Source organism: Helianthus annuus, chromosome 1, assembly GCF_002127325.2.
Source record: "Helianthus annuus cultivar XRQ/B chromosome 1, HanXRQr2.0-SUNRISE, whole genome shotgun sequence".
Classification (NCBI taxonomy): domain Eukaryota; kingdom Viridiplantae; phylum Streptophyta; class Magnoliopsida; order Asterales; family Asteraceae; genus Helianthus; species Helianthus annuus.
Window position 1 is genome coordinate 36,958,025 of NC_035433.2, and position 22,890 is coordinate 36,980,914.

General features: G+C 36.0%; 2 protein-coding genes and 1 pseudogene across 2 annotated transcripts; 1 reads left to right on the forward strand and 2 right to left on the reverse strand.

Moving 5' to 3' along the window:
- Positions 1–4,800: 4,800 nt before the first annotated feature.
- Positions 4,801–5,655, forward strand: LOC110875200. The gene has a single exon (XM_022123427.1). It carries the CDS (start codon positions 4,801–4,803, stop codon positions 5,653–5,655), a length of 855 nt encoding a protein of 284 aa, XP_021979119.1.
- A 5,443-nt stretch (positions 5,656–11,098) lies between these two features.
- On the reverse strand, positions 11,099–12,165 carry LOC110935808 (probable mediator of RNA polymerase II transcription subunit 26c). The gene has a single exon (XM_022178166.2). The coding sequence runs from the start codon at positions 12,023–12,025 to the stop codon at positions 11,252–11,254; it is 774 nt and encodes a 257-aa protein (XP_022033858.1). The 5' UTR covers positions 12,026–12,165; the 3' UTR covers positions 11,099–11,251.
- A 1,875-nt stretch (positions 12,166–14,040) lies between these two features.
- LOC118489575 lies at positions 14,041–15,029 on the reverse strand (annotated as a pseudogene).
- Positions 15,030–22,890: the final 7,861 nt, after the last annotated feature.

The window sequence follows — 22,890 nt, forward strand, 5'->3', positions numbered from 1 at the left end:
TTTTTTTTTTGGGGGGGGGGGGGGGGAGGGGAAGGAGTATGAGAGGAAAATGGGTTTGCTGAGATTTGATGGGGTCTGCTATATGCAGGTAATATAATGATGATTGTGAAAAAGATTCTTATAGAAAAAGACTAAATAACCCTTCTCACACTAAAAACAAAATTTTCATTTAATAAAAGAGAATGATTAGAGTTGACTTGTGTTTGATAATGGTTGATAACAAGAACAACCTTAAGTTGTGAGAACCAAGGATGAGCTCAGTACCGACCGGTACCGAAAATCCCCAAAAGTGGGTACTGGTACCGTTACCGAATATATCTGGTTCGGTACCGGCACCGAATATACCTTGTTCGGTACCGGTATTTGAGGGTAAAAATCGGTAAATACCGGTACCATACCGGACCGGTATCGAAAATGTCAAAAGTCGGTACCAAATCGGTACCGAAAATGTACTCGGTTCGGTAAATTCGGTAACGGTAACTACTACCATTTGCTCATCCTTAGTGAGAACCATGGTAACTAGGCCTTACAAAAGTTTTTTTCAAAATTTATTTTCTCAAAAACTTTAAAAAAATCACTTGTTCCAGTAAAAAAATGTCACACGCAAAAATTTACATTGGATGTAAAAAATATACATCGTTGTAAACAAAAGTTACATTAGGCATAAATAAACATCAGGTGTAACCACCGATAACAATTTTTTTATAGATATGTTTATAACATTTTCATCTACACTTGTGCAAAAAATGGTGGCCCAACTCGCGTGGTACGTAAAAGTTTCCATGGTTTTCACAACAAGGGGTGGTTCTTAATAAGGTGGGGTTTTAGAGTGAACACTAGTGTATTTGTGAACTGAGTGAACAAATCCATGCCATTGATTTACGTCATCAAATCATAAAATACACAAGTGTATTTTCATCATCAAATCATGGCCATTGATTTATACTTGTGTATTGATAATCAGGGGCTAGGATTAGTTCACTAGTGTCGACAATCAATGGGTTTGTTCACAAATAAACATATCCATATGTGTATATACACACACACACACACACATATATACATATATATATAGGGGAGGGTTCATTGGGGAACAGCGGGGAACCGACTTAAACGAACTTCGATTGGACTCATTTAAGCGGTGTTGGAACCGCTCGTCGAACTCTATCTAAGATCTCTTAACCCTAAACCCTAAAGCTAAACAATAAGGCTGAAACCTAAGCTAAACCGTAAAATCTAAACTATAAACCTTAAACCCTAAGGCTAACCCCTAAATACTAATAATTAACCCTAAAACTAAACCCAAAAGCAAAACCCTAACATAAGACCCTAAAAGCCAAACCCTAATATTTAGGGTTTAGGGGTTAAGAGATCCTAGTTAGGGTTCGACGAGCGAGTTCCAACTCCGCTGGAATGAGTCCAATCGGTCGGAGTTCGTTTGAATCGATTCCTCACTGTTTTAGTGTCCCCCAATGAATCTCACACTATATGTATATATATATAAAGTATATTGTACATTACGGCTTAACGTACTTCACGTACAACAACGTGCGTGATTTGTTCTATAACATGCGTGATTAATGTTTTCAATATGCATGATTATTGTGTTTCAACATGCGTGATTTTGGATTTTTGAGTTATAACGTGCGTGATTTTAAAATGAACGTGCGTAATTACCTGTCATACGTGATGTACGTTAAGCCGTAATGTACGTTAACCTTCCTCTATGTATATATATATATATATATATGTATATATAGGGAGAGGATCATGAGAAAACTACATCTAAATGAGAAAACTAGAAAACTAACTAAAAAAGCCTAAAAAAAAGCTAAAAAACATACTAATTTTTTTTTACAATTTTTTATAAAAAAAATCGCTATTTTTATATATAAAAAAAATTTCAAAAAAAAATTGTTATACTGCACACGTGCATTATATGTGTACTATACACATGTGCACTATACCCGTAATAGTGCACATGTGCAACACAACAAAAAGATGTTTTTTTTTTTTTTTTTGAAAATTTTTTTCCATACATAAAATACAGCGACTTTTTATAAAAAATGTAAAAAAAAGTTGTATGTTTTTTAGGCTTTTTTAGTTAGTTTTTTGGTTTTCTCATGATCTATCCCCTATATATATATATATATATATATATATATATATATATATATATATATATATATATATAAATACCAGAACCCTTTAGGGGTGTTTATGGTCCGGTTTTGATAGTTTTTAGATCGAACTGTGAGCCAAACTATTATTAATGGTTTTATATTCCAAAGCCAAAACCAAACCGTTAAAAATAAAAACCAAACCAAACTGAACTCTTACTAACAATTTGGGCATCCGTAATAAACTTGATTTATAATAAGAAGCAATAAATTAAATGTTCATGCTTTTGTATATGTAGGGCAAAGTTATTCTACAAAGGCTTCTAAAAATAAGAAGTGTAAAAAGACACAACGAATCATAAAACATAACACAATGTCGAGAAAAATATAACACATTGTCGAAAATTATAACACAATGTTGAAGAAAAAAGACACAATGATAATGTTGAAGAAAAAAGAAACAATGAATCACAAAAAAAAGACACAATGACGCAAATATAGAAAAGAAACAATGATAAATAAAATAAAAACACAATGATGTAAATAAAAAAGTGTAAAATCTACAAGCTAAACATCTAAAAACAAAAACCTAAAATCTCAGATCGTAGAGTTCAATGAGACGGTTACAATGCAGATTGAATGAGGTCAATCAGAGTCCGTTGGACCACCTTTAGCGGCGACAGCTGTCGCCGGTATTGATGAGTTTTGTCGCCGCTATTGACTTTTAGCGGCGACATGTCGCCGGTAAAGGGTCGCCGGTATTGATCGGCCGCCATTGGCCTGTTGTCGCCGTTAAAGGTGTCGTCGCTAAAGGGTCGCCGGTATTACTCATGGCCGGTAAAGGGTTATAAGGCAATAGCGGCGACACGTGTCGCCGCTAAAAGTCTTTTTTTTTTCAAATACAGCAGCTGTATATACAGCACCCAGTCAGTTTTACGGCCGAAAAAACAGAACCTGCCTATTTCAAACAACGCAAACATACGCCATGAACATATACTAAAGGTAATATAATTAAAAACTTATTTTTGGCTTTCCCCCTAACCTCTTCGGGGGAACCGCTGCAATTAAAACAAAAATAATTAGTAACAAAATTTATAATACATAAAATATAAGGACTACAAAATAATTTAGTAAAAGACTTACCGTCAGTCTCGTGCGTGCCACGAAAATGACCACCAGGAGGCGGTGGATCACCAGCGCCGTCACCCCATGTCCCCAAGGTACACATCCGCCATCAAATATGCGAATATAAGTAATACCGAAAACATAATCCCTATAAAGTTACAAATGTTACAGTATGTGTATCTAATAGAAATTAAGTGAAAGTACAACAAGTGTAACTTAAATTCCCATACATACTTACAAACACATATTTTGATCAAAACCACAAAATTTATACATACACATTTGCATATTTATACAAACATACATACCAACATACACATTTTTCACCAATTGCAAACATTTACATGCACAATTATTCATCATTTACATACACCTACATACATACATTCAATCATAGACTTACATACCCACATACATACTTAGATACACCTACATACACAAATACATACACCTACACCTACATATACTCATTTTCACCAATTACACCTACATTATACATTTTCACAAACATTTACATACAAATATACATCCTTACATACACCTACATACACATACATACACCTACATACACCTACATATACTCATTTTCACCGAATACACCTACATTATACATTTTCACAAACATTTACATACAAACATACATTCTTACATATACATTTACATAACTAAACACAAAATTATACAATTTCTAAATTTTGAAAAAATTCATATAAAACTAACTGTAATTTCAAACTTTCAAGTAGATGTAAACCGCGGAGACGAGGTGGTGACCGGAGAAGTGATGGTGGTGACAGGAGAGGTGATGGTGGTGATCCGAATTTTCTTCCATAAACATAAATATACACAAAAACGAGTTATTAGTTATTAGTTATTAGTTAAAAGATACTTATATGGCGGTTAAAAGGTAGTTATATGGCGGTTACAAAGTTCAAGGGATGTTTATGACATTTCAGAAGTTGGTAACTTCCACCCCAAGGGGTGCGAAACCCCCTAGGGACTCCTCTTTGATCGATGGCTTCAAGGGGCACCACCAAGGGACACACCCATTCGATTAGTGGCTGTGATTAAGAAGGAAAAGATGCACCTCTTCACGTTTAATTACAACCACGAGATCTAGAGACACATCCGTTCACGAAGGGACATGTCTCTACACTCGTACACATTAGATTAGTATAAATAGGGATAGATAGTTTCATTTGTATTCATTCCATTGTATTCAACATTCAGTATTCAATAAAGTTACGTTTATCATTTGTGATTTAGAGATCAAAGATCATTCCGGGCAACAATTGGTATCAGAGCATCAGGCTCTAGGCATCGCAGGGAATTCGCGATCAGGTTTTATTATTCTTTCTCAATTCGCAAGTTAGTTTTATTTTCGGTTCAGGGTCGAACCAGGGGTTAGGAATCTAGTGTTTTGATTCCGGGGTTTAGTGCGAATTAGATTGATTCTTTATTACGCGTTGGGTTATACGCGGGGGTTAAGGATTAGAGGTTTGTTGAAACCAAGAAAGATAAAAGTTTTTTGAAAGTGAAGATTGTTCGGTCGGAAGACATGTCAGGAGCAACCGGACCAAATTCACAAATTGTAATTCAAAAAGAAGGAAGTTCTCTTTGCCAATTCCAGTGTCCTATTTTAAAAGCAACAAACTATACGGTTTGGGCAATTCGCATCAAAACGATTTTGGAAGCGAATGGACTTTGGGAAACGATTGAACCGGCAGAAAATACGCAAACGGATGTTAAGAAAGATAAGGCGACAATTGCTTATCTATTCCAAGCAATGCCGGAGGATGTTGTATTTCAAGTTGCAAGTTGTAAAACTGCGAAGGAAATTTTGGAAAATCTCAAGACTAGACATGTTGGTGTTGATCGGGCACAGAAGGCTCGTTGGCATACAATTTTATCAGAATTCGAGTTAATGCAAATGAGGGAAGATGACACTATAGACTCCTTCACCGCAAAGATAAACAATGTAGTTACCCGGGCAAGCGAATTAGGGACAACACTGAGTCAACTGACTCTGGTACGCAAACTCCAAAATGTAGTGCCAGATAAGTTTACTCAGATTGTCGCTTCGATGGAACAGTACTCAGATCTACAAACAATGACGCTAGAAGAAGCGGTCGGAAGGTTAAAAACGTTCGAAGAAAGACTTAAGCAAAAGAAAGGAAGCCCAGGAGAAAGTCAAGACAAGTTGATGTTTACACATCACGACAACAACTCAGGCAGAGAAAGACATTTTGGAAACCGCGGGCGTGGCAGGTTCAACCAACCGCGTGGAAACTGGCGAGACAATAAAGACAAGCAAGGCACTAAGTATGAAGGATATTCGTACAGACCTAGAGGTGGAAAGTCTAAGAACTGGAGGAATTTTGAAAGAAACCAAACAGACATAAGTAAGATCTAGTGCTACAAGTGTCAGAAGTATGGATACTTCAAGAAAGGCTGTCCTGAGAAAGATGTTGTACAAGAACATTCAAATCTCGTCGAGGAAGACGAAGCACCCGTATTGCTAATGGCAATACAAGAAGAAAACGTTGTTAAAGAAAGGGTTCTACTAAACGAAGAACGCATAGAACCAGCAAGTTACGCCATTGAAGATGAAAGTCTATGGTATTTAGACAACGGGGCCAACAACCACATGACAATAGTGCGAAGTCACTTCATAGAATTAGATGAAAAGGTGACAGGGCAAGTTCGGTTCGGTGACGGGTCGCACGTAGAAATTAAAGGCATAGGTTCAATACTGCTAGAATGTCTGAACCAAGAACAAAAGATTGTTTCTCAAGTATACTACATTCTAAGTCTGTAAAGCAACATATTGAGCCTCGGACAACTCACAAAAATCGGTTGCAAAGTAGTAATGGATGGAGACTTACTAACAGTCCGCGACAGAAATAGAAAGTTACTAATGCGAGTCAGGAGAATGAGGAACAGGTTGTATAAAGTAAAGTTGAAGATTGGAAGGCCAATCTGCCTGCTCTCAAACACAGAAGATTTAGCATGGTTATGGCACGCAAGGTTAGGCCATTTACATTTCGATGCTATCAAAGAAATGACTCGAAAGAACTTGGTACATTCCTCAAATAAGTCATGGCAATCAAGTATGTGACGCATGCTTATTAGGAAAACATACTAGGACACCATTTCCAAATCAGGCAAAATTCAGATCTTTAAGACCTCTGGATTTAGTTTATGGAGATTTGTGTGGTCCTATATCCCCACCAACACATGCTGGGAAGAAGTATATATTTCTACTTGTAGACGACTGTACTCGCTACATGTGGGCATATCTACTAACTTCCAAGTATCAAGCATTCGAAACTTTCAAGCAGTTCAAAGAAAAGGTGGAGACAGAAACTCGAACCAAGTTAAAAACGCTAAGGACGGACAGAGGAGGAGAATTCACGTCGGCTGAATTCAACAAGTATTGCAAGGACAATGGCATAACGAGACAGCTTACAACGCCATATTCCCCACAGCAAAACGGAGTAGTGGAAAGAAGAAACAGGACGATGTTGTCAACTACTCGAAGTATGTTAAAGGCAATGAACATGCCACAAAATTTCTGGGGAGAAGCAATAAGACATACGTTATATTTATTAAATCGGATTCCAACGAAGGCTTTGGTAAACAAGACCCCGTATGAAGCATTGAAAGGAAGAAAGCCGAATCTAGAACACTTAAAGGTTTTTGGCTGTACAGCATACGCTAAGGTATTACCACTTCAACAAAAGAAGTTAGATGATAGAAGTGCACCCATGGTTTACCTTGGAATAGAAGAAGGATCAAAGGCATACAGATTATATGATCCGGCAAAGAACAAGATATGTGTCAGTAGAGATGTAAAGTTCATGGAAGGTCAACCATGGAACTGGAATAGTTATATGGAGACGGTAGATTCAGGGAATCCCGAATGGACAAACTTTGTCATTCAAGAAGATGACAACCTACTAGAGTTAGAAGAAAATGAACCAAGTAGTCCTGGTAATAGCGGGCCACATCATGATGATTCAGGAGTAGATCAGACAGAAGAACCAAACTCCTATGTAACCCCGCCAGCACATTCGTACAATCAGAACTCAGCAGGAAGTTTAAGCAGATTATCAAGTAGAGGTCCATCTACATCTGAAAGTACAACAGGGAGTATTAGTGACACTCCAGTAAAACTAAAACTGAGAAGTCTTGAAGAACTGTATGAAGAGACAGAGGAAATTCAAGTAGATCCACAAGAATTATTACTTGCTGAAGAAGAACAAGGAATTACAAGGAAGCGTCTAGTGACAAAAAGTGGATTGAAGCAATGAAGGCCGAGTTAGACTCGATAAACAAAAATAACACTTGGAGGTTGACAGAGTTGCCAAAAAATCAAAAGGCAATAGGTTTAAAATGGGTATTCAAGACTAAGAAAGATGCAAATGGAAACGTGGTCAGACACAAAGCAAGGCTGGTTGCAAAAGTATATGTTCAGCAACACGGAATAGACTTTGATGAAGTCTTTGCACCAGCAGCACATATAGAGACAGTTCGACTAATGTTGGCTTTAGCAGCATATCAAGGTTGGGAAGCACATCACTTAGACGTGAAGTCTGCATTCTTACATGGAGATCTCAAGGAAGAAGTCTATGTCTCACAACCAGAAGGATTTGTAAAGCCAGGAAATGAAGGAAAGGTTTATAGACTATCAAAAGCATTGTATGGATTAAGGCAAGCACCAAGAGCATGGAATACGAAGTTAGATCAAACCCTAAAGTCACTTAACTTCAAGAAGTGCACTTTAGAGAATGCAATCTATACAAGGACGAGTGAGACTTCTACACTGATAGTTGGAGTCTATGTTGATGATTTAATAGTCACTGGAACATCAAGGAAGGAGATAGATGTTTTCAAATCTCAGATGAAGAACAAGTTTGAAATGAGCGATCTAGGATTGCTAGCATATTATCTGGGAATAGAAGTTATTCAAGCAGGGGGTGAGATAACCATCAAGCAGACAGGCTATATCAACAAGATACTCAAAGATGTTGATATGTTATCCTACAGCAACACAAAGATTCCCATGAATCCAGGAACACAATTAACGAAGACTGAAGAAGGAGAGCTAATAGATGCAACACATTACAGAAGCCTAATAGGTTCTCTCATGTACTTATTGCATACAAGGCCAGATCTATGTTACCCAGTCAGTCTGCTTAGTAGATTCATGCAAGAACCAAAGGAGCAACACTTGAAAGCAGTGAAGCAAATACTACGTTATATCAAAGGAACTAAAGAGCATGGAATCATCTACAAGAAGCAAGGAGGATGTAAGATCACAGGTTATAGTGATAGCAGTTTTGGAGTTAATACAGACAAAGGAAAAGGAACAACTAGTCTGGTATTCTATTTTGGAGAATCACCTATAACCTGGTGTACATAAAAGCAACAGACAGTGGCACTATCATCATGTGAATGTGAATCTGAATTCATGGAAGCCACTGCAGCAGCATGCCTAGCACTATGGCTTAAAAGACTATTAAGTGAAATTACAGGCTGGAAGGAAGAGAAGATAACACTCAGAGTGGATAATGTTTCTGCAATAGCACTCATGAGAAATCCAATCTTTCATGGAAGAAGCAAGCACATTGATACACGCTATCATTTCATAAGAGAATGCGTGGAGAACGAAGATATCACTGTGGAACACATAAGTGGAGAACTACAACGGGCAAACATACTAACAAAGGCACTAGCAAGAGTTAAATTTGCTACAATGCAAGAACTGCTCGGAGTTCAAGATCTGCAACAACTCAAGGATGTTCAAGATTAGGGGGGTGAATGAAATCCTTAATCTTTTCACATCCAAGTACAAGGGTTTATTAGTTATCAGTTAAAAGATAGTTATATGGCGGTTAAAAGGTAGTTATATGGCGGTTACAAAGTTCAAGGGTTGTTTATGACATTTCAGAAGTTGGTAACTTCCACCCCAAGGGGTGCGAAACCCCTAGGGACTCCTCTTTGATCGATGGCTTCAAGGGGCACCACCAAGGGACACACCCATTCGATTAGTGGCTGTGATTAAGAAGGAAAAGACGCACCTCTTCACGTTTAATTACAACCACAAGATCTAGAGACACATCCGTTCACGAAGGGACATGTCTCTACACTCGTACCCATTAGATTAGTATAAATAGGGATAGATAGTTTCATTTGTATTCATTCCATTGTATTCAACATTCAGTATTCAATAAAGTTACGTTTATCATTTGCGATTTAGAGATCAAAGATCATTCTGGGCAACAACATTGTTGTGCTTGTGGTTGTTTTTTTTTTATATCCTTTATATTATTTTCAAACTGGCATATTTCATGTTAAACCTAGTAACATAACTGATTCAATAAAATATAAACAACCTAACTTATTTTAGTTTTGTGATTCTCTATAATAAGCGCTCCCATAGAGAGAGTCGGTAATCATGTCAAAGCATACTCACACATATTGTCATTATTTATGTAGATAAAAAACATCGTATCCATTTTGGATCACATACATTACTTCAATTTTTTATCACATTATAGTGTTAGTTATGAATATAGATAGCAATCAAAACTTTATACATATGCCTCATGACAAATAATGGTAGCAATTTCTTCATCAGTAGTAAAGTGCTCTGACAACCCAGTAAACATAAAAATCTTCCCACAAGGCAAATAATAAGCATCTCCTGGTCAAAAAAAAAAAATAAATAAATAAAAAAATAAAAAACTGGTAAAAATAATAATAATAATAATAATAAGCATCTACCTCATCTTTCTTCACCACCAAAACTTCCCATTTCAACCCCCTCCAAATGCACATTAGCTAACTTATTGCCACTTTCTGAACCCTCTTTCTTCAATACTCTTTGCAATGCTTCAATCACATATTTTAAAATCATTCTTACCCTAACACTTTCTGGATGAATTTTTTTGTAAAACTTTCTTTTTAAAATTACCCTTGAGCTTCTGAAACACATACACCCCAATCTTTCTCTCAAACATATATGGCACTACAATGAAATGCTTCTGTTTCGTATACGGTATCGTTTCGACTTTCCCTTGAGCTTCTGAAACACATACACCCTTGAGCTTCCGTTTCATTTTGTTTAGGGAGGACCGGAGGAGTGAGCTTGAAGAGAAGATGATAATTAGAGTGACTCAGTGAGTAGTGTTATTGCAATGGCGCCTTTTTTTAAGTTATATATATTTTAATATAACTTTGGAAAAAAAGAACATTATTATACTTGTTGGTGTTTCATAAATTTAAAAACGCATGATTATATTCATTTTGAAACTCTAGTTTCTAAACATATAAGTTAATGAACGCCATAAACGATTACAATAGAACATCAAAGTTACACAGAACTCGACCATTCTAGTGTATTAAAATTCGATCTATTCTGAATCGCACAAATAAATATGTTTTTTATAACCCCCGATACTAGCCACCTTATGAAATTCTTAAATGTCTAAACGAGAATGCAAAAATTTGAGGTATCCATCGCTAAGAACATACGTTTTGCCTTAAAACCAAGCCGCTGGACATGTTGTAAACAAATGAGCAACTGTTTACACCTCTGTGTCACACAACACACAACTATTTGAACTAACCTGAATGTTTCTCCTACCAAGAGACGCAAAAGTCGGAATCTGGTTCATCTTCACTCTCCACACAAATATGTTGCACTTAGATGGGACATACTTATACCAATTCAAAACATAAACATCGAGACTTAAACCCTCAACCTCTAGGGGAGGGGAGCATCATTCCAACAAATTCTCAAACACAAAACATAGAAACATTAAATAACACAAAATAAGACGTAATATACAAATATGTATGAAATCGTTTAACACCATTCATAAACATTTGTCACCTTCAAAAACCCCATAGCATATATGTTGTATGGCAAAAACAGCACATGAACACTATCTCGTTCCGTGTAACCTAAACTAGCACTTGTCACACGATGTTTACAACGATCATCATACCGAGCTAATACGATGGCTGAAGTGCTTGCCAAACTTGTTGTCTTGGTGTTTTGGAGCCAAACCCAGCCTCAACACATCATGCACCTCAATCACTTGTATTCTTCTCTGTCTCTTGGTCTTTTCTGCTTCCTTATAACGTTCTTGTATCTTTCTTTTAGTGGCCTCAAGCTTCTCTTCAACACTTCTTTTGTCCGAACTCATTAACGAAACAACCGATTTTGTCGGCATTTGCAACTTCATTGTTTCAACAGCAGCAGAAGGTTTCCGACGATCCACTGCGGTTGATTGTTTCTCCAAAACAACCATAGTTAATGGTTTCTTATGCTGTAATTTGGGTTCTTTAGGTTTTTTGTTTGCACCGTTAAACCCTGTCGGTCCCACTGGTTTCTCTATAGGGAGATATTTCTTGTTTGATTCATAACATTCTTCATCTTGAACAGCAGGCATATTATCATTACCAACCACCCATTCACCCACCATGCGTCTCCATGATCGGACAAGCATCCTTGCAGTCTGCCTAACATCTTTTGATGTGTGATTCATAAGGCCGGTAACACTCACTCCGATCATGGATACCTCAAGAACCTTCATCGACACCACCATTGGTTTAAGCTTTGATAACAAGTCACACAAGACCTGTTCAGATTTATATCCACTGCTATTAAGAATGGCTTTGATCCTTGAAACTTCACCAATCATTCTTGTTTCTTCTCCTGTTTCACGAATACTATCAAGAACGCCTTTAACTCTTAAAAACTCAGAGCCCATTTTTTCAAAAGTTTCTCGAATTTAAAATCACAAACTGAGAGAGAGAAGTTGTAAGTTTTGTCTCAAACTACGTAAGGAAACAGGAAAGATCGAAGATAAAGATATTGTATGTAGGTTAAGAGGGGTGCTTGGCTGACAGTTTGATTTGATGGTGGGGAGAGAACTGCATGTGAGTAGTGTGTGGAGATATATAGATATATAAATGATACAGAATGACGATTGAGTTACCCCTAATTTCGAATTGGATAGATATATTTATTAAATATCACAAACTTGTTAAGATATGGATTCGGTTAATATTTATTATAAAATCTCACTAAAGATATTAAGTAAACGAATTAATATATTCTGTAGTCTCTAGTCATTTTTTCATGGGTTCAGTAAATCTTCCTATACTAAGTGGAGGAGGGGTGGTTCACTAGTGATAGAGTCTATCACTCCCATTGTCCAATAAAATCATGCCATGTCATCAACCAAATTTCTATCACTAGTGATAGAAATGTAGGGGGGTGGTATAACTAGTGATGGGATTCCAATATACAAGTATTAATGCACAATGTACAAGTCATACCCTATCACTCCTCAAAGTTCAACGCGTTATACCCATAACTCGTTATACTTGACCACGAGTGATAGAATTAGACGGGACGGTGTTCCACGGTATTCAACGAGTGATACAATTGTATCACGGTTCCACCCCGTGTCACCTAATAAACAAAAATCTTTTTTTTGGACATGTGTGACTCTCTGATGCTTTCTCACCTTATTTTCCTATTTATCTCTCATATTAAATAATAATAATAATTTAAAAAAATACTAGATAAGAATAAATATTTAGACAAGGATAAACGTTTGTTTTTATTATGAGCATATTAAATAATAATAATAATAATAATAATAATAAATTTAAACAAAAAGTTAGATAAGAATATAAACGTTTATTTTTATTATGATCATAGTAAATAATAATAATAATAATAATAATAATAATAGTAATTTTAAACAAAAAAATTAATTAAGAATAAATGTGATTGAAATTATGATAAATCAAGATTCAAATGTTCCCATTTGATATATATACTTAACTAGGCTATCACCCGGGAACATCCCGGGTTAGGAAAATTTAGTTTTCAATAATAAAAGGTACATAAACAACATTTTCAAACTCATTAGTATCTTCTTTCCCTTCTCATAAAAATTTATTTGTTTTGTTTCATCAGTATCCTAACTTTGTCTCCATGTGTATTCACCTGGGACATCTTTAGTATCCTCTTTGAACATCTTTAGTATCCTCTTTCCCTTCCCCACAACAAATTGTTAGTTAGGTTTCATAAGTACCCCAACTTTGCCTCCATATTTATTCAAAGTTTTCATGTAAAACTAATTCCTTTTTTAATTGATAATGAGATCTCAATATAAGAATGTTTAACAAAAAATCCTTTATATAACCTACATTTCCTTTCTCGTATATAGATTTAGACGATTAAATAACCCATCCATCCTAAATAAAATTAACAATATTTTTTATCTTCAAAAGGTCAAACTCAGTTCTATGTTATGTAATTACCTTAAAGTTGTCATGCTCAAACAAAATCCGAAAAACGCATCTACAACCCTTTATATCATGCCATTGTGTTTGAACATCATAATATCATGCTTGATCTTTATTTTTTTTCTCATAATGTACCCCAAAAATTCAAAAACTTAGCATTTAATAATTAAAAGATGTTATGTAAAAGTGGATTCTAGAGTGGGACGAGTAGTTTGAAATAAACATTGTCTAAATCAACCTACCCATAAATAAATTAAAAGATGTTAATACATTATATTCATGTCACTTGATAAACTTGAGATCAAAATTTGTGGTTAATATACCCCATATTTATATTTCATATATCTTAAGCAGCTTACAGAAAATGTGAATCAAAATTATTCACATCACAATCTTTGGGAACCAACAACAAACACAGTAACCAAAGTTTTAGAGTAAAAAGTAAAAAACCACATCTTACTAATTACTGCTCATCCCATTCATCATTCTTGTAAGACACTAAAGTGTCAACCTTGCCAATCTGCATCATGAATAAAACAATATCTTGTTACATTTGCAGTTCATGATGACACCTAACCTGTTTTAATAACCTATACACCTTTTCATAGTTGATTACATTATACAATTTAACATATAAAACTTATACACCTTTTCTTTGTGAATGGTGTTTCGATGTTACCTTGGTATCGAAAGAATGCAATTTCACCATCTGCGGATTCGCAATCAGTTTCAGATCACTCTCGGTCCAAGTGAAAGGTATCGCAACATCCATATCAGTATATGCTAACACATCAAATATACCTACCGACAAACCATACAAAATACCTCAAAACAAAGGGAAAAAACACCTGCTTCGACCAAAATTAACAAAAAAAAAAAAAAAAAAAAAAAAAACTCAATATGACAAACGTGTTAATCCTTACAGGGTTCATCAAGGCATGGCAAGTAAGTGATGCTGGATGCAATCTGTCTCATGATTGCTTGAATCTCCCTCATGATTTCCTTATCACTATTCTCACTTGAAACTCTGCAAACCAACAAACATTGAATCAATACAAAAACAATGTATCCGATGTATTAATCAAAGGTTCCAACAATATCTTACCCTTTTTATCCAATTCTTTATCGGTCTCTATACTGAAATTCCACCTTTCAAGTACTTCATTAGTGGGGCCTTGCTCATAATCACAAGAACTATTCTTTGTAACTTCCCAGCTTCCAGCCATTCTATATAAACACCAAAAAAAAAAAAAAAAAAAAAAACTTTACCTAAATTCTATCAAGATTTGTGCATAAATTCATTAAAAATATTAATAGTTAACCAGAAAGCTGTGTGTTCAAATTTGCAATGAAGGTCTTAACACCCTCGTTTATATCCATAGCTAGTGAAGAAACCGAACCACTGAGAACCCTCCAACCGTTTTAAGCTGAAGAAACCAAAAACTGCATCATGTTCTTACACGACGGAAGTTCGGTTAGCTCAAGTGAACCGGAACTCGCTTTACTTACAACCCCACTAAGCGATGCGGAATTCTTTGCGCAAATTACAACCCCCGATGCACCAAAAAGCACGCTGGCCTGATTATAGCACCCAAGTTTTGTGGGTCTATAACTTGATCTAACGCCAACCAAAGCACCTCTTCGTCTCTTACTCGATTCAGAAAATCGAAAAGAGTTGCATCTTTGGTGAAAATTAGTCCAAAGTTGATGTTCATTACCTTGAATATCACTTGAAGTTCCTACAAAAAATATACATACATATTTTATATAAATACTGAAAGCATTGTGAAGCAAAGGTAAGATGATATCAAGATAATATAATTACCAACCTCATCAATGGTGTTTATGATTTGATCATTGTAATACTTGACTGCTTCTAAGCAGTATAAAATCCCTTTTTTGGAAGCTAAAGAACTTATTATGGATTCATTAGAAGGTGAGAAAAAGTTGTCGAATAATATAAAAATAGAAAAGGTAAAATGATTTATGACTGGATGTCGAATCCTTAATGGTCCACTGGTTGGACCGGATGTGAAAACCGGATGATATCCTAAATAATATAAAAATAGAAAAGGTAAAATGATTTTTTATTCAAAATCCAGTTCGACCCCTTAAAATCCCAGTCCCGGTTCGACCGGCCAGTTCGGGTCTGAAAACACTTCTTTTTCCTTCTTGTCTGATATAAAACGCGTGTAAATCAATAAAAAACTTTGCTTCTAACCTGCAGAGTTGAAATATGCCTGCACAAATCTCCGTCGATCCTCCAAATCTGCGTTTTTTTTTAATCAAACAAAGAACATACCTTGCAAAACTCGGTAGAATCAAGAAACGCTTAATCAAATCTAACTTATCTCCGCCGCTGTCCACATATCTATGGCATGAACAGATAGATTCGTTATGGTAAATATGCTACCTACAGGTTCAGAGTCTAGAAAAGAAGGATACCATCATGGCTGCAGGGAAGGTTGCAGGTAATGACCTACCATCCTTCAACCCTACCATGCCAAGGCGATATCCTCATCATCTTTAAAATCGAATATATTGCCTCATCATAGCCTATATCACAAATCCTAAATGATGAAAAATCCCCCCACCGGCAAACCGGTGACAATACCACAAGCTTCACCATTGTAGGGAACCAAAGAAATCAACTACGTATGCGGAGTAACCAGCAAGACCACCACCAGTAAATTACCAAAATGCCCAACAAAACAGTTGAAAGCGTTTGATTATCAACATGTCAAACACCTAAGAGCCGCCAATGACAACCGCCAAACACAAAGAATAACACACGAACTTGTAATAAAAAGCTGATAAAGAATCACCAGTGAATAATCAGTCCGGCGACCACATCAACGCTGCCACCACCACAAACAAATCAGAATCGAATAGTATGAGGCCGAAAATAGAAAATCGCAGCTACCATGTTGAAAGAAAGTCAAGCAACTTATCATCTCGGCTACAATACCATAAGTCTACAAATCGACCGACCAATGCTTCATCCGTCAACAAATCGACTAAAATAGGAACAAAATCAATGAAACTCATCATCATATATGAACTCTGAGGTTCAGAAATGTCAACAATATACACACACAACCTATAATCTCAAAATCATCTCAGGTTAAACACAAACAAAACCGCTTGCCATGTGAAAACAAATTAAAAGACATAAACATCTCGGCTAGAGCCTCATTTTCAAAGTAACCATACCACAAATAGTCACAAAAGCCAGGAAATCTATCATGACAACCTATAAAAACAGAAACTGGAACATATAGCATAAATCGATGAACAAATAGGCGCAGACGAACACACATACAAGTGATCACACAATTACCGTGAAAATAATGAAAATTGCATAAGTCGATGAAAAACATCAACCGTGTGTGGTGTAGACGGATACCATAAGCAAATACATGCTCCACCTCTTTATCTGAATGTATCAAAAAATAAGGTGACATGTCAGGTTCTCAAAAAGAAAATTACAGAATCAAAAAACATGATATTTTTGCCGGATTTTGCAAGATTTATTATTTCATGCAATCTAATTTATTTGCAATCACTGAATGATGATGGCATTAACACAACCATTAACACTTTTACCCTATATTACAAAATAGCAAATTATTTATGCCCTAAACGTGAAATACAACACAACCACCCTTTAAACCCCAATCATCCACCTACGAATCCAGTAAAGAAAATTTCAAAAAGAGCCCTAAATCATAATCAAGTAAGAAACGTCTGAAACAACCAAAAGAATCTGACTATATGCAAAATCAAACAAAGAAACAAAGAACATACCGTGCAAAACTAGGTAGAATCAAGAAACGGTTCATCAAATCAAACTTATCTCCGTCGCTGTCCACATATCTATGGCATGATCAGATAGATTCGTTATGGTAAATATGCTACCTACAGGCTCAGAGTCTAGAAAAGAAGGATACCATCATGGCTGCAGGGAAGGTTGCAGGTAATGAACTGCCATCCTTCAACCCTACCATGCCAAGGCGATATTCTCATCATCTTTAAAATCGAATATATTGCCTCATCATAGCCTATATCACAAATCCTAAATGATGAACAATCCCCCCACCGGCAAACCGGTGACAATACCACAAGCTTCACCGTTGTAGGGAACCAAAGAAATCAACTACGTATGCGGAGTAACCAGCAAGACCACCACCAGTAAATTACCAAAATGCCCAACAAAACAGTTGAAAGCGTTTGATTATTAACATGTCAAACACCTAAGAGCCGCCAATGACAACCACCAAACACAAAGAATAACACACGAACTTGTAATAAAAAGCCGATAAAGAATCACCAGTGAATAATCAGTCCGGCGACCACATCAACGCTGCCACCACCCCAAACAAATCAGAATCGCCATAGTATGAGGTAGAAAATTGAAAATCACAGCTACCATGTTGAAAGAAAGTCAAACAACTTATCATCTCGGCTACAATACCATAAGTCTACAAACAACATTATGGATCGTGATCCGATCCATATCCAAATAATTTTAAATGGATGGATCACTATCCGGATCGATCCATATTAAAAAAAAATTCTAAAAAATAAAAAAATTAATGATCCAACTTAAATGGATCATGATCCGATCCATGATCCAACATAATGGATCGTGATCCGATCCATATCCAAATAATTTTAAATGGATGGATCACTATCCGGATCGATCCATATAAAAAAAATTCTAAAAAATAAAAAAATTGTAAAAAAAATCAAAAAAAAAATAATCAAAATACTTGATTGATATTTTGGATCAAGTATTAAAAAAAATTAATATCCAAATAAAAAAATAAAAATAACTTTTACCTTATGAAATTTCACGTAAACTGAACAACCACACACTAAGATCAAATAACCGACATGAAATGATCACCATAAAGAGCTGGAGAGTGATACCTGAGAAGGCTTTACGGAGTTGTTCGACGCCATCAGAGGAGATGGGGATATCATGTGCCGGAACGCTGATCGTCGACATTTTATGTTTCTTCACTGATTTCTACTTCTTTTTCTTCTGCAAATGCTTTATTAATCAACATACCAAAGTATTATTCAACACTCCTAATAATTATTATTTAATACAGTGTAACTTCTTTTTTTATTTATTTATGAAGATTTTCCTTGTGTTTCAGCAACATTTATAAAAATAAAATGGTCTACAAGTTTTGTTGTTTTAAGTTTTAATAATCTCACGTATCAAATAAGAAAACAGATGATGTGTATAAAAATTTAAGTAATGGACGGTCCATTATGGACCCTAAATATTTACGATGATTATGATCTAAAAAATCATGAAGGTAGTATAACGTTTTATACCTAGATGCTGCCAAAACTTCTCATTAATCACCTCATGAAGAAGCCGTTCCACTAATGTATCCTGCTACACACCAAAATTAGCGATTTCAATTCGAATCATAAATATTTACACACATAAAATGATAAATGGCTTGTAATTCTTACATATTTGCTGCATAACCTGAAAATGGATTGCAATATGGAGGAATATAAGCATAAGGGAGAATCCAACCAAGGTTTTGAAACATATAGGAACAAACGGAATCAAATTACCTTAAGACGAAGAACAAAAATTGGAGATGAAAATCATAAAATAAACCTATTTCACGATTAGAAAAAAAAGTACTTCAGCATTCAGTCATTGACTTTTGAGGTCAAATGTATAGATTTCAAGATATTGGATACGAAGGATGCGGAAAAGTGTAAATCAATCTGTATGTAATGAATACTGTTTGTTAAATCTGAAAGGTGCCAGCATGTTTTATTTGAATCTACAACTCTATAAGCACAAATTTTGAAATAAAAATAAATTTATATGGTCATAAAAGTCAAAATCTACCCATTCAGAGGAGACACTCATCGCATGACAGGGATTCCTCCTGATTTAGAATACTGCAAAGATTCGATATTTGGAACTTTTGACCATTAAAAGCGAGACTACACAACGGTCTTGATCAAGCATTTGTACCCATTAACCAAACGATATTTGTTTCTCACCCATTATCAACAGAAAGAATCACAGACTTTTGACCATTTTGATCAGTCCTGTTCTCGACATCTACTGGAGAACCTGTCAAATTTTTACCTCTTTCTTATCTTTGGCAGAGGATTGAGGGGAGACCACAAGGCATGAGGGCTAAATGGTAAACAATTGTTTCTCTAGTTGCTGACTTTGACTTTGACTTCAACCTTGTAACATATCCATCAGCATGATAAAACCATTTTGACCACAACCTCATCACTTATGACTTACTTTTGTCTAAAATGCAGCATTATTGATCTCTTGACATCTACGTTCATCATCATGAAATAGTTATTCCGTTTTAAAACTGGTCTCTTTAGTTTTAGCATCACAGAACTTGATCCACTATCTGCGAAACCATGAGCAACACTATCACATCCATTCCACAATGAATTTGGCTTCATCATAGAAGAACAATGGTCAACAGTATCATATGGTTATGTTGATTGTCACCACCCCTTCCTTTAGGGGTAAACTCGTAATTTTGAAACCACCAAGATAAGAATTATATACCTCAAAAATGTTTAGCTACTTTTAAAAACATCATACCACAATACCTTGTTTAAAGAAGCAATTGTTGAACCAGATGAGGAGAAACTCGAATCTGGATTATTAAGTTTCTTCTTCACAATTCTGTTTCCAAAACTGGCCTTTGAGATTCTTCCTCATCTAATCGAGCTGTAGAGTAATTAATCATTCCTCAAATTTGACTACTTAAACAATGGTTTTGGCAACTCTGTCACAAATCCCCTGTGAAAAACATTCAGATGCAAATTAGTTATTAACCAATACTACCTCAATTCTAGTAAATTGATAAGAGATAATCTTGAATGTCTATGTCACACCCCCAAAATCCACACGCGGAGTACCACCGCTTGGGAGCGTGACATGACCAGGATCAAGCCACCAATCATATAGAACAATGTATAAAGTAAAAGTAATTGCAATTTAACCAAATCAATCCATATGAAAGGTGTTCCAACACATAAATATGTTATCACTGTTTAGCGGAAGCGTATAAGTAAAAACCCAACATAATTAAGTGTGAAATGTCATAAAATGTTTAATGAAACATCCACGATCCTTGCCCACAACGACCAGCTCCTCCCTGTGCAAGCTCCATGTACCTAACAACCTGCAAGGCATGTAACAGAGGATCAACAACTAGTTGAGCGAGTTCACAGGAAGTAAATGCGTAATAGTAAGTTCGTTTGTAACATGTGGCTCTACTGGGCCGGTAGTACGTTCTATTGGTGGGGGCTTCCCATGTTGTATATCCACTAGACTATTCGTAACCATAAGTGTTCTTCACAACCGAGAACAATAGTATGTACAAGCTTTACGTAGGTTTTACGTAAGTGTCCTTCTGTACCCGAGGACAGTGGTACGCGTGGGGTTTACGTAGGTTTTACGTAAGTGTCCTTCCTGACTCCGGAAGACAGTAGCATGTTATTGTTTACGTAGGTTTTACGTAAGTGTCCTTCCTGACTCCGGAAGACAGTAGCATATTCCTGTTTACGTAGGTTTTACGTAAGTGTCCTGCTTAACCCGAGGACCATGGTAGATAGTCTAGTAACCGTGTATGTACGCGTAATTGTTCAATTCCATCATTCAACCCATTCCCTATTCCCTGGGAATCCCATGCCTTAGTAAGAGTGTGAACTCACCTTGGTTTGCTCGGTATGCTATGTTATGCACTCACAAGTAATCAGTCAAGTCCTATTGTGTGCACGTGTAATAAATCAGTTCATGTTCATATTAATACGCAGGTAATTTATATCACAAGGCGTTTGACAATTAACATCATGTATCACATACGATAGTGTTCTTGGTTAATACGTACAAGGTTATTCAGTAACACAATTAACAGGTTCATCGTGTTTAACAAGATCATCATGCTTAACTAGATAACATGTTTTCGCAGAACTATTACACTTATCGTGGTTAACACTTAACACCGTTAACACATGTAACAGGAATATCGACTTAACTGCACTAGTTAACTTAAAAGGGTTAACAAGTAATTAGAGTTCACAACTTAGCAAAGATAATGTTTACATGATTAATTACGTTACATAATGAACAGGATTACGTGCATAAGATAACAGAGGATCATGTTTAAGATTCAATGGTCGGACTTTAGCACATCACAAAAGTCGGATTCTATTCTTATCATTCATCAAAGTTCGGACAACATAGGTGAGGGGGGGTAAAAGTCGGACAGGGGGTATGGGGGTTAAAACTCGGACATGTGTGGGTGAGGGTCAAAAAGTCGGACCAAGCATGTAGGGGTCACAAGGGTCGGACCACCCCTCCTACAAACAAAACTCGGACCAAAGGTCCCCTTTGCAAAAAGTCGGACCCCCCTTTCAATTGATTCAAAGGTCGGACAAGGATTTGGGGCCAAAGCTCGGACATCATAACAAAAAGAAGTACGGACTCATCACCATTTAGAAACTCGGACATCATCTATCATTTTAAGAAAAAGTCGGACCCTATTATGTAAGAAACTCGGACAAGAACAATCCTTAAAGGTCGGACCTTAGGTTGGCTCACATGAAACTCGGACAGCTTTACATGTAATAGAAGTTCGGACAACTTAATGTGAGTTATAAAATTCGGACCAAATGTAATGTGTAACAAAGGTCGGACCAAGTAACGTGACCTAAAGCTCGGACCATGGCACATCTACTAAAACTCGGATCTTCAATGCATAACACAAAACTCAGACTTTCACAATTACAATTGTAACATTTACACCCATACATTCAACAGTTACGTTCTTATTTTTCCACGATCCAGAAACCCTAATTCGTACATTACATTGCACAAATCAATTCAACAAATATCATCATCATACGAGCAATTGATTTCACGACTAATCATCATCATAACACAATAATCAAGAATCAACCAAAGCACAGAACCATCATATGAAAGCTAGGGTTTTTCAAGTATTACAAGAATCAAGAATTGATACAATCAAACAATCAATTAGGGTTTACAAGTATCACAATAATCAATAAACAATTACCTTGAATGATTCTAGAGAGAATGTGGAAACAAAAGTGATGAATGTCTTTGCCAATGATGATGGTGATGATTGCCAGAGAATGTGAAGTACGTGCTTTGGTTTCTTGTGTGAGGTTTAGTGAAGGATTAGGGTTAAGTATCATATAAGTTTCACTAATAACTCTACACACCCTTAATTATTATATTTTACACAAGCACACCATCTCACAT